Source organism: Aethalodelphis obliquidens, unplaced genomic scaffold (genome assembly GCF_003676395.1).
Source record: "Aethalodelphis obliquidens isolate GAN/ISIS:26980383/991018 unplaced genomic scaffold, ASM367639v1 scaffold3, whole genome shotgun sequence".
In the NCBI taxonomy this organism is placed as follows: domain Eukaryota; kingdom Metazoa; phylum Chordata; class Mammalia; order Artiodactyla; family Delphinidae; genus Aethalodelphis; species Aethalodelphis obliquidens.
This window is the reverse complement of record NW_020837947.1, coordinates 66,595,071-66,607,176: the sequence shown is the minus strand read 5'-3', so window position 1 is coordinate 66,607,176 and position 12,106 is coordinate 66,595,071. Positions and strand designations below refer to the sequence as shown.

General features: G+C 49.1%; 1 protein-coding gene across 1 annotated transcript in view; it reads right to left on the bottom strand.

The window, feature by feature from the left end:
- The window catches only part of GABRR2 (gamma-aminobutyric acid type A receptor subunit rho2), a 38,473-nt gene that overhangs the window by 9,337 nt on the left and 17,030 nt on the right, over positions 1–12,106 (bottom strand). The window contains exons 4-5 of the mRNA XM_027090618.1: positions 2,982–3,049; positions 1,045–1,268 (exon numbers count right to left, since the gene is read on the bottom strand). Of these exons, the coding sequence (XP_026946419.1) occupies positions 1,045–1,268; positions 2,982–3,049 (292 nt within the window). The remainder of the gene's footprint in view (positions 1–1,044; positions 1,269–2,981; positions 3,050–12,106) is intronic.

Sequence of the window (12,106 nt, the reverse complement as noted above, 5' to 3'; positions counted from 1 at the left end):
GCAGTGAGTTACTGGCTCATATACCTGCCCAGAGTAAGGAGGACAAAGACACGACCAAGGGCAGCTGCCTCTTCACGTCTACGTCAGAAGCTTGGAAACCCAGGACTCTAACTTTTTTTTTTTTTTTTTTTTTTTTTTTGCCGCACGGTGCAGCATGCGGGATCTTAGCGCCCTGACCAGGGATTGAACCCGTGCCACCAGCATTGGGAGCACTGAGTCTTAAGCACTGGACTGCCAGGGAAGTCCCTCTAAGTTAACTTTTAGAGTTTTGTCTTCTGTAGATGATGGTATTTGCTCTGCCCGGATCCCAGCTCCTGAGGCTGCTGGCTGTGCATGGCCCACACCTGGACCCTTCTCTGGGCATTGCCCACATCCAGAGACTCGTCTTCCCCAGAGATGCCCGGAGGTTATGCCCTGCCTCCCTAGCCCCGACTCAAGGCTATTAGCACTGAATTCTGGCGAACTGTACAAGGTGTGGGATGAAACTGTGTAATCACTCAAGTCAGCCCAGAAGCCAATCTGCAGTAGCACCTAATAAAGAGTAGCTATGGTTATTTCCCTAATTTTTGTTTATTACCAATAATTACCTATTTTTGTTTATTACCAATAAACTAGAATCATAGGCTCTCAGGGGTGGAGGGTACATAGAAGGTCACCGTCTCCCTCAGATCACTCAGGTTCAATTAGTCTCCTAACCTAACCTTAAGACCCCCGATGACAGGGAAGTCAGCACCTACTACGGTGCTCATTTCGTCTTTAGAGAGTTCTAACTATCATCAGAAGGTTCAGACCCTCCCATGTAACCCGTAGACCCAAACACAGTGACAAACTCTTCGGGGCCAAAGGGACAGACCACACATATACATTTTTTTTTTAATAGAGGGTTTTTTGTGGTGGTTTTTAAACCGAGAGTTGACTAGCTAATTCATTCCACAAATACTGTGAAAAGCACAGTTTAGCTCTGACGAGACAGTGGTACATCAGTCAAACGATCCCTGGCATTGTCCACACATATTAGGATGCCACGACCCCGTGGACAGTTACCTCAGGCTGTACAGCACCTGCCCATCTGGGAACACCCTCAGCATGATGTTGTCCGTGGTGGTGTCGTGGATGAATGACCTTTTGGAGTGAACAAAGAAGACGTCGGGGACCCAGATCTTCTTCACCAGCCGGCCGTCGAAGGTCATGCTCTTGTTGCTGGTGCTGGGGAAGACCAGCCGCTCATCCTTCCAGTAATGCCGCAGGTAGAGGGTCATGGTGAAGTCCTGTGGGAGTGGGGGGGAGACCAGACAGAGATGGCTTACAAAGCTCTCTTCCTGACAGCCGACCCTCCGTCCACCGCTGTGACGGACACCTCAGGCTCAGCCTCCCGAGTTGAAGGAAACAGTTCTGCAGCCCCGCGGGACGATGGCCAAGGCAGTGGCGCTGCTGCCACAGGAAAGAGAACGGCTCATGTTTGTGCCTCATGAGGCTGGAGCCCAAGAGACAGCACAGCCCCTCCTTCAGGCTTTGCAAAGGAAAATGGCAGCTGTGATGCCCACCGCCTGCCCTGGGGCCAGCAGGGCTGGATTCCCACAAAGCCCTGCACTCTCACCTAGACCTTTGCACACATGGCTCCTTACCTATTGGCTAACCATTCAATTCAACTTAGCAAACACTTCTAGAAACCTGAACAGTCAAGTGTCCCATTTTGCCGTTTTGTGTGTGTGTGTGTGGCCACACTGCGTGGCATGCAGGACCTTAGTTCCCTGACCAGGGCTCAAACCTGTGCCCCCCTGCAGCGGAAGCATGGAGTCTTAACCACTGGACCGCCTGGGAAGTCCTAAGTATCCAATTTTGGAGGGTTTCTACCATTAGGCTTGTAGTATCTTTAAAGGCAGAATTGTTTCCTGCCCACCCCTGAATCTCCAGACCCTAGTTTAGTGCCTGGCAAGGCACAATAGTGGATGCTCAATAAATATCTGCAGAATGGAAAAATGGGGGGAAATGAATGAATGAGGAGATGGGCAGCTGCATGTCTAGTATAATTTCAGCCTGAAGGCTTATACTGTTAAAAAGTGTCTCCTCGTCTGCATAGCCGATGCCTGAAACCAAGAGTGTAGCCCTTACACTGTAGCCAGAGCTAATACATGAACGCCAATGAATAAATAACTACCCAAAAGAGCCTGTTCCAGGAGCAGGTGAAGGAAGGCTGGAAGGACGCATGCGGTGGCCCCCGTCTGCTCTGCCAACCACACCCAGGCTCCTCCTGCCTGTTCCGGAGGCCCGCCCGTGGAGGGGGGCACCGCCCCACTGGCCCACCTCAGCAGCCCCTCTCTTCCCCGTTTTGTCCGCCACTCTTTCAGTTTGCAAACTCCCTGTTCTTCTGCCTCAGAGACCTCGTATGTGCTCTTGCTTGGCCCTCCCTACAGCTGTCAGGTCTCAGCTGAAACGAGGCTTCTTCAAAGACGCTCCGGTACCCGCCTGAGCCTGCTGGGCGCTGCCAAGGAGTGAGCCGGGAAGCTGTGCTCCCGACGGGCGCTGGCGCGCAGAGACCTACAGAATTTGAAGGTGAATAACGTCCACCTCCGCCGCTCCTCCAAGTGTGGCGGGTCCAGCCCCTCACACCGCTAAAGGGGCGCGTTCAGGACGTAGAGGGCTGGGCCTCACTCCCATAAACCGAATCGGGAAGTCTGGGGCGGGGCCTTGGATCTGCATTTAACACGCCCCAACACACACACACACACGCACACGCACACGCACACGCACACACACACACACACCCGCCCCCAAGTTATTTTTACCCACGAAACTGCAGAAGCCAGGCTCTGGATTTTACTAAACCTAGGCCAACCTCCAAATCCCGGCTTTATCCCCTCCAGCTCTGGCCCCGCCCCCAGACGCAGCCTGCCCCAGCGTGGCCCCACCCACCGCAGGCCCCCAAGGGACCTCGGCCACAGCAGCCCGCCCCGGCGCTGCCCGCCTTGCGCGCCTCGTACCATGTCCACCTCCGAGATGCTGTCCAGGCTCTCCACCTGCACGTCCACGCCCACCGGGATGGCAGGGCCTGCAGAGAGGCAAAGACGGCTGGTTAAGGCGCCTTCCTCTCTAGCACTGGGCAAGCAGAGAGCCCCTACCCCCTTCCCAGGGGAGCCTGAGCGGAGCAGGGGTGAGGCAGTGGTTCAGATTCCATGAGGGTTTTCTCGCTACTTCCTGGCAGGTTGGGTGCCTGAGCTTTCTCCATGAGGGCGGGGACTGTGTCTACCTTAAGTGCCTTTCCTGGGCCAACATGGGTGTTTAACCCATGCTTATTGCATGAGTGGATGAGCTAGATTATGTATGTTTATGCTTCCACAAAATGTGTTTTCAGATTTTAATATTTAAAAAAAGCCTTAAATGGGGAAAACGAAAAAACCTGTGTCTGTCAAGCATATTAATAAATGCTATTCCATTCACAGGCAAAAAAATGTCTCTGAGAGCGTCAGGCGGCATCTGGGCGGGGCCTCCTGAGAGGCCAGCCCACTGCGCCTGGGTCCTCTGGGCCCTGGCCAGGGAGTGCAGGACCGGGGCGTGCCGACCCACCGTGGTCTGAGCTGGGAGAAGCTTAGGGTGGCAGGGGGAGTCTGGGTCTTAGGGAATGACGACTGGAAGGGCCGGGGACTTTGGCTGAAGGCAGGGGAGGAGGATCAGAGATCCCGACAGGATCTGGTGGGCCAGGGCATCGAATGGGCTCGCCGACTCTCCCCAAACCTCCCCCCGGGTAGGTTTGCTAAGACTTGCAATCCCACCATGAAAGATTTGGGGCTTGTGGCTGAGCCCGATAGAATGGGAGCATTTTATTTATTACTGGTGGGATTTAGTGGATATTTTCTGTGTTCTTAAACGAGAAAGCAAATGAGCACAATCTTTTTTTTTTTTTTTTTTTTTTTTGAACCAGGGATCGAACCCGGGCCCACAGCAGTGAAAGCACCGAGTCCTAACCACTGGACCGCCAGGGAATTCCCACAACATTTTATTTTTTATTTTCCCCTCCCAGATAAATTGGGTCATAAGCTGATCTTTTTATTTTCCTGTGCTCTCAACCGAGGGCTCAGGTCAGGCCCCATGAGAGATGACTGCTCTAGCAGCCGGAGCCTTCTCTCACTCCAGGCTCCAGGAGGGCACTGAAGGGGCAGAGTGGAATGGCCAGTGTGAGGCTGAAGCCCCCTCCTCAGGGCTGACTGGCCTGCCTTCCTCCCCCAAGGGGCCTGCAACACGAGGGAGGGTCTGCCAGCAGCCTGGCTGGGGCCCCCTCCCAGGACCCAGACCCCTGAGCCCCTGTGCAGGACCGTGTGTTCCCAACATCACCATGGGAAGCAGGGCTGGTTAATTCCCCGTCCCCTGGACGGACCTTCCTTCACTTGAGACATTAAAACAGCCCAGGGCTGGAGCTCTTAACCCTCATCACCTTTCCCCCTTGTTCCCTTTCTCTAAAGTGCCACATCCAGTCGTCCCAAGAGCCAAAGGGCAGAAACAGTATAGCCATCACCCTCTTTGGACCCACTTCCCTGTGGCCTGGTTTTCAGATAATGGGCACAGTGTTTGACCAGCAGCTGGTTTTGGCAACGGACATTTTCCAGATAAAGTACAACAGCTTGCTTGGTGCCTGTCACTGTGTCTCTCTGTCCCCCGGGGCCTGCCTTGCTCTCCGCAGTTCCAGCCGTCCTTTGGAGAGAAATTTGATAACGGCTGTGAGGGTGGCATTCAGCCTCTGGAGGTATTGCCCACATGGGACTGCAGGTCAGGCTCCAAGGATTCTGGGTTGTTGGAAAACATCTGTGTGCTCAGGAGGCTCCAGAGCTGCGCTCGGGGACTCGCACCCCAAGCTTGAATGGGACCAACAGCTCTGCCCTCCTTGGTCCAAGTGCAATGGAGGTGACCTTTGCCTCTGACTTGCCCCACAGCCCAAGACTAACGCTCCACCCCCAGGATCTCCCGAGCTCTTCATTTTGTGGCCCTTCCCAACCTGATTTTCGAGAAATTCTTCCAAATGACTGGTCTTTCTCCTTTTTCTGTGAGCAGTTTTATGTTTAGAGTATGATTGAGTCCTATAAGGTGTTAGAAAGAAGATAAGCTAACTAGGCATTTGTGCCTTGGCCCCTGAACACTGACGTGGGTTTTTCTACTTTCAGAGAGGGATCTGGTGAGCCAAATGGAAGTCACTGGTGGAATTTCAGGCAGTGTAGCCAGTGAGGCAACAAATTCAGAAGGGAAATACGTGTTTAGCCAAGAGCTATTCTTGGTTCCTAGCCTTTCTGCAATTATTTCTCCTCACATGGTCCTGGAAAGCACACGTTAGGGATTTATCCATTTTTGAAATAAAGCTATATGTCATTTCTTCTCCACTGACTCTACAAGAATAAATGTGAGGTAGAATTTTAAGACAAACTAAAACAGAATTTGCCAACAGGCATCCTGCCCTAAATGAAGGTGTTTTTCAAGCAGAAGGAGCATGATCCAGAAAGAAAGCTGGAGACGCAAGAATGAAAGACCAACAAAAATAGTAAATATATGTATGATTCTAAGGGAACACTGACTATATAAAACAATATTAACCATGTGTTGTAGGATTGAAAAAACTAAATAAAAATATACAACATTTAAGAAGGGAGAGGTATAAATGGAGTGAAAGTGTTCTGAGGTCTTTGCATTGTCTGGAGGACAGTAAAAATAGTTACTTAACATACTAGTACTATAAGCCAAAGATTCATGTTGTTTTCTAGGGAACCACAAAAAAAAAGTAGTAAGGGTATATATTTTCAAAACTAGAAAAGCCAAAATAGGTATAACCAAAAATAATCAGTCTAAACAAAAGCAAGAAAGGAAGGAGAAAAAAAAGAGAGAACATAAAGAATAGGTTGGACAATAAAAAGGATATAATAGGGGGCTTCCCTGGTGGCGCAGTGGTTGAGAGTCTGCCTGCCGATGCAGGGGACGCGGGTTCGTGCCCCAGTCCGGGAAGATCCCACATGCCGTGGAGCAGTTGGACCCGTGAGCCATGGCCACTGAGCCTGCGCGTCCGGAGCCTGTGCTCCACAGCGGGAGAGGCCACAGCAGTGAGAGGCCCGCATACCGCAAAAAAATAAAATAAAAAAAAATTAAAAACTCCTAAGAGTTCCATTAAGAAAAAAATCAGACAATCCAATACAAAAAGGGGCAAGAGATCTGAATAGGCATTTTGCAAAAGAAGAAATAAACAATAGACAAATGAGAAAGTACTCAATTGCATTAACAGCTCCCTTAGAACCACAGTGAGATATTACTACTATATACTAACAAACTTGGCTCATATGAGAGTAGCTACACCAAGTGTTGATAAGGATATGGAGCAACAAGAACGCTCATACTCTGCCAGTGGTGGGTGTAAATTGGTACAACTACCTTAGAAGGCATTATCCAGCAAAATGGAAGATATATAAACCTCATGACGCAGTCTATCTACAGAATAGGTTAAATACATTGTGGTATATTCATACAATGGAATGTATAGTTACACGCAACAACACTATAAAATTTTCATCACTGCAGGTTGCATGGCTTGACTTTCCTCCATGGCCCTTCCCTTTCCTTGAGGACTTCTTGCAAAGTCTGAGTTAATTTGAAATATTGGTTGAGACACTTTCCCTTATTGTTGGGTGTAATCAAACATTTCAGTTTTAAAAGAGGCCTGACTTTTCTCATGGTGAGCACTGCTTCCTGAGCAGGCAGTGAGTGCCATGTGGCAGGCATTTAACCATCCACCTGGGGTGGGGTGGGCGAGGCTGGACTCAGGGGCTCTCCCTTCCACAAGCAGCATCAGCATCAGCAGGCATTTGTTAGAGATGCAATTCTTGGACCCCACCCTGAGCCTCCTGCACCGGAGACATCACAAGTCCTGCTGATCCACAGTCAAGTCTGAGGGCACTGGACAACTGATCTTTTTTTTTTTTTTTTTGCTGTACGCGGGCCTCTCACTGTTGCGGCCTCTCCCGTTGCGGAGCACAGGCTCCGGACGCACAGGCTCAGTGGCCATGGCTCACGGGCCCAGCTGCTCCGCGGCACATGGAATCTTCCCAGACCAGGGCACGAACCCGTGTCCCCTGCATCGGCAGGCGGGCTCTCAACCACTGCGCCACCAGGGAAGCCCAGGACAACTGATCTTTAAGGAACCCCCAGGAGTGAGATTTTACAACGTCCCATGTCCTGGTTACCATTTTTCTCTTGTTTTCAACCTTTTTCACGATCCCATCTCCACCAGCTTGCTCCACTTCCTACCTATCCATGCCTTCCTTCCCCCATAATACTTGCTGAGTCGAGCAGTCTTTACCCAAGCCTGACCTCCCTCCCATGACCAACCTCCTTAGCTGAAACCCCGTCCCTCTTCCATCTCTGTGACACAGCTCTTCCCCGGCTCCTTCTCTGAGGTCCTTGGGCCCCTCCTGGGCTCGATCTCTGACCCGGACTCTGACCCTGTTGTTGTTGAAGTCTAACAGAGGTCCCCCCTGGATATCTAACCAAGTTCTTAAATTTAACATCCCAAACAGACTTGTCTATTCGGGGCCCAGCCCTGCCCCACTGCCCAGCACCCTGTCCTTCAGGCACATGGTGACCTGCTTGGTCACCGGGGTTAAATGGGGTCAGGGAGGGAAGGAGTGAGATTGCCTGGAGGGGATGGCAGAGGAGGAAGAGGCCAGGAAGAGGAGTTTAATTTTAGGGGAAGGAGCCAGTAGTTGTGAAACTGAGTCCCACTGAAACTGAGCTCCTCTGCCGAGTTTATCATTAACCCCTCTATCCAAAACTTTGTTCCCTTTCTTGTCCTGCCCTTGTTCCTCTGATGATTGAGGAGCATCAAAGAAATGTGGCGGTTGAAACTGAACAGGACCCTGTGAGGCCCTCTTGGGTACAATACCCCCTACCATGTGCCCCATTTCTTTTTTGTAGAAAAAGGCTTTATTCTCCTAGGCCTTCCCTGAGTGCCAGTCTCAAGCAGTTACTAATCAGGGAAGTGAGGGAATGCAGAAACAAAGGAAGAGCAGTCAAACAAGAAAAGTAATGATAGCTTAAACAATAGTTCAGCGATAAAACAGAGTCCTAGTTCCTCTTCAACGGGTATATATAATGATCTGACCCATATCTCTGAGCTGTTCTGCAGAAACTAAGAGCCCCCCACCCAAGTGGAGGATGGTGATTACATGCAGACTGGTTGGAACCAAAAGGCTGAAGATTAAGATTCCCCAAGCCTCTCCCTGTTACCCCACCACCAACCAAACAGAAGGAAGTCCACAAGTTGCAACACTTACTCCAAATGTTGCCTTTAGAAACCCTTCCCTGAAAGGAATCAGGGTGGTCAGGTCTTTGGAGCACAAGCTGTCCTTCACCACAACCCAGGGACAGTAGATTGACTTTGCTATGAGGTGGCCAAGTGGACCCAAGTTCAATTTGGTAACGGGAACAGGGTGTGAGTGTGAGTGAGGGTTTGTTCTCCAGAAGGGAAGGGCCAAAGGCACTGAGGAGGAATCAGAGGGGTCTCCTCTGAGGGCAGGAGATCCTGGGAAGAAGGCTGCCAGAGACCCAGAAGGCTGGCTTTCTCCCTAGCTTTGGCGCTCTAACCCATTCACTGTAACAATGGAGCACTAGACCTTACCCAGCATGAGGAACAGGGGAGGCAGAGCCAGGGAGGCCTGAGAAGCATTCAGGGAGGAGACCCCAGCTCCAAAATGAGGCATGACCCTGCCTTGAACTGGCTCCATGGGCCTCAGCTGGGCCAGCTGAGTGGCATTTGGGGCCTTGGTGGCCAGACTCCAGTGGCTTGGAAGTTCAGGGGTTGAAGGCTACGGAGTAAAGCATGGGAGCATTCGGGAGGGTCTCCCCACACAGTCTGGGTGCCCCAAACACAGAGGGCACCTTAAATGGGGGTGGAGCTAAAGTATACTGGGTGAAACACGTGTGTTCCTAGAAAATTCCCTAGGAAGGCATCACACTGGAGACAGTCCAGCTGGAGACGTAACTAGGCATTAACCTTGCAAAGTGACACAGCAGTTGTGATATCGTGATGTGATACTGTGATATAATGAGAAATATGTATTTGGTCCTCAGCCCCAGTTCCTGGCACAGAGCTCCTAAAACCCTTGTAACTTCCTGAGTGAGAGGGGTGAGAGGAGTGTATTTTGTTATTTATAACAACCCCTTACCAACCACACCTGAGTTTATGCTAGTGTGGTGGCTCTCCTGGGCTCCTGGATAGTTTCAAGATGGGGCTGGTTGCCAAGGAACAGCCATGTGATTAGAGGGTTGGAACTTTCAGCCCCACCTCCCAACTCCCAAGGAGGGGGAGGGGGGAGGGGCTGGAGGTTGAATTAATCACCAGTGGCCAATGATTTCATCAATCATGTCTACACAGTGGAACATCCATAAAACCCCTGAACAGCAGGGTTCGGTGAGCTTCCTGGTTGGTGAACACATCCACATGCCAGGAAGGTAGTGACCCCAACTCCGCGGGACAGAAACCCCTGAGCTCAGCACCCTTCCGGTCCTCACTCTATGCCCCTCTTCATCCGCTATCCATCTGTGTCTTATATAATGTTCTTTATAATAAGCTGGGAACCATAAGTAAAGTGTTTCCCTGATTCTATGAGCCATTATAGCAAATTATCACACCTGAGAAGGGGGTTGTGGGAACCCTCAATTTTGCAGCCAAGTCGGAGAGAAGTGCAGGTAACTCGGGGACCCACTACTTGTGATTGGTATCTGAACTGAGGGGCAGTCTTCTGGGCCTGAGCCCTTAACCTGTGGTGTCTGCACTAACCCCAGGTAGTGTTAGAACTGAATTAAATTGTAGGACACCCAGCTGGTGTCCACAGACAACAGGGGAATTGCTTGGTGCGGAAAACCCACACATTTGAGTCAGAAGCGTTGTGAGCAGAACAGATCATAGTAGTAGTAACAGTACAAGCCTTTATCCCAGGAGAGGCCCTAAGGGAGCGTAGGCTGTGAGTCTAGGAGGCCATGAGCTCCCTGGGGCCGTAGCCATGTCTTTATCACGTCAGCAACCAGTGCTTTGATGCACTGCCTCCACCATCCCCTTCCCCCCGACACACACACACACACACACACACACACACACACACACACACGGTCTCTGCTGTGCTCAGTGCTTCCTGTGGGACACTTGAGTCCATTTTCATGACAATCTGGTGAGGAAGGTACTGATATTACCTCCATTCTACAGGTGAGAATCTGAGAACTAGAGAAGCGATGGAGGTCCCCATCAGAGAGAGGCACACCACAAGCTGATCCCAGGGGTCCACCTCCAGAGCCCCTGCTCTAACGAATGCATTATGCTGACCAGAGCATTCCTTTTTTTTTAATTTATTAAAAAAAATTTTTTTATACAGCAGGTTCTTATTATTTATCTATTTTATACATATTAGTGTATACATGTCAATCCCAATCTCCCAGTTCATCCCACCCCCTCCCACCCTCCCACCCCCTCAACCCCACTCCCCGCTTTCCCCTCTTGGTGTCCATACGTTTGTTCTCTACATCTGTGTCTCTATTTCTGCCTTGCAAACCGGTTCATCTGTCCCATTTTTCTAGATTCCACATATATGCGTTAATATACAATATTTGTTTTGCTCTTTCTGACTTATTCTACTCTGTATGACAGTCTCTAGGTCCATCCACGTCTCTACACATGACCCAATTTCGTTCCTTTTTATGGCTGAGTAATATATGTACCACATCTTCTTTATCCATTCATCTGTCGATGGGCATTTAGGTTGATTCCATACCTGGCTATTGTAAATAGTGCTGCAATGAACACTGGGGTGCATGTGTCTTCTTGAATTATGGTTTTCTCAGGGTATATGCCCAGTAGTGGGATTGCTGGGTCATATGGTAGTTCTATTTTTAGTTTTTTAAGGAACCTCCATACTGTTCTCCATAGTGGCTGAACCAATTTACATTCCCACCAACATGCAAGAGGGTTCCCTTTTCTCCACACCCTCTCCAGCATTTGTTGTTTGCAGATTTTCTGATGATGCCCATTCTAACTGGTGTGAGGTGACACCTCATTGTAGATTTGGTTGGCATTTCTCTAATAATTAGTGATTTCAAGCAGCTTTTCATGTGCCTCTTGGCAATCTGTATGTCTTCTTTGGAGAAATGTCTATTCAGGTCTTCTGCCCGTTTTTGGATGGGGCTGTTTGTTTTTCTGATATTGAGCTGCATGAGCTGTTTATGTATTTTGGAGATTTGCCTGTTGCTTCGTTTGCCAATTTTTTCTCCCATTCTGAGGGTTGGCTTTTGGTCTTGTTTATAGTTTCCTTTGCTGTGCAAAAGCTTTTAAGTTTCCTTAGGTCCCATTTGTTTATTCTTGTTTTTATTTCCATTTCTCTAGGAGGTGGGTCAAAAACCATCTTGCTGTGATTTATGTCAAAGACTGTTCTTCCTATGTTTTCCTCTAAGAGTTTTATAATGTCCGGTCTTACATTTAGGTCTTTAATCCAGTTTGAGTTTATTTTTGTGTATGGTGTTAGGGAGTGTTCTAATTTCATTCTTTTACACGTACCTGTCCAGTTTTCCCAGCACCACTTATTGAAGAGGCTGTCTTTTCTCCATTGTATATCCTTGCCTCCTTTGTCATAGATTAGTTGACCATAGGAGCGCGGGTTTATCTCTGGACTTTCTATCCTGTTCCATTGATCTATATTTCTGCTTTTGTGCCAGTACCATATTATCTTCATTACTTTAGCTTTGTAGTGTAGTCTGAAGTCAGGGAGTCTGATTCCTCCAGCTCCGTTTTTTTTTTTCCCTCAAGATTGCCTTTGGCTATTTGGGGTCTTTTGTGTCTCCATACAAATTGTAAGATTTTTTGTTCTAGTTCTGTAAAAAAAGCCATTGGTAATTTGATAAGGATTGCACTGAATCAGTAGATTGCTTTGGGTAGTAGAGTCATTTTCACAATATTGATTCTTCCAATCCAAGAACATGGTATATCTCTCCATCTGTTTGTATCATCTTTAATTTCTTTCATCAGTGTCTTATAGTTTTCTGCATACAGGTCTTTTGTCTCCCTAGGTAGATTTATTCCTAGGTATTTTATTCT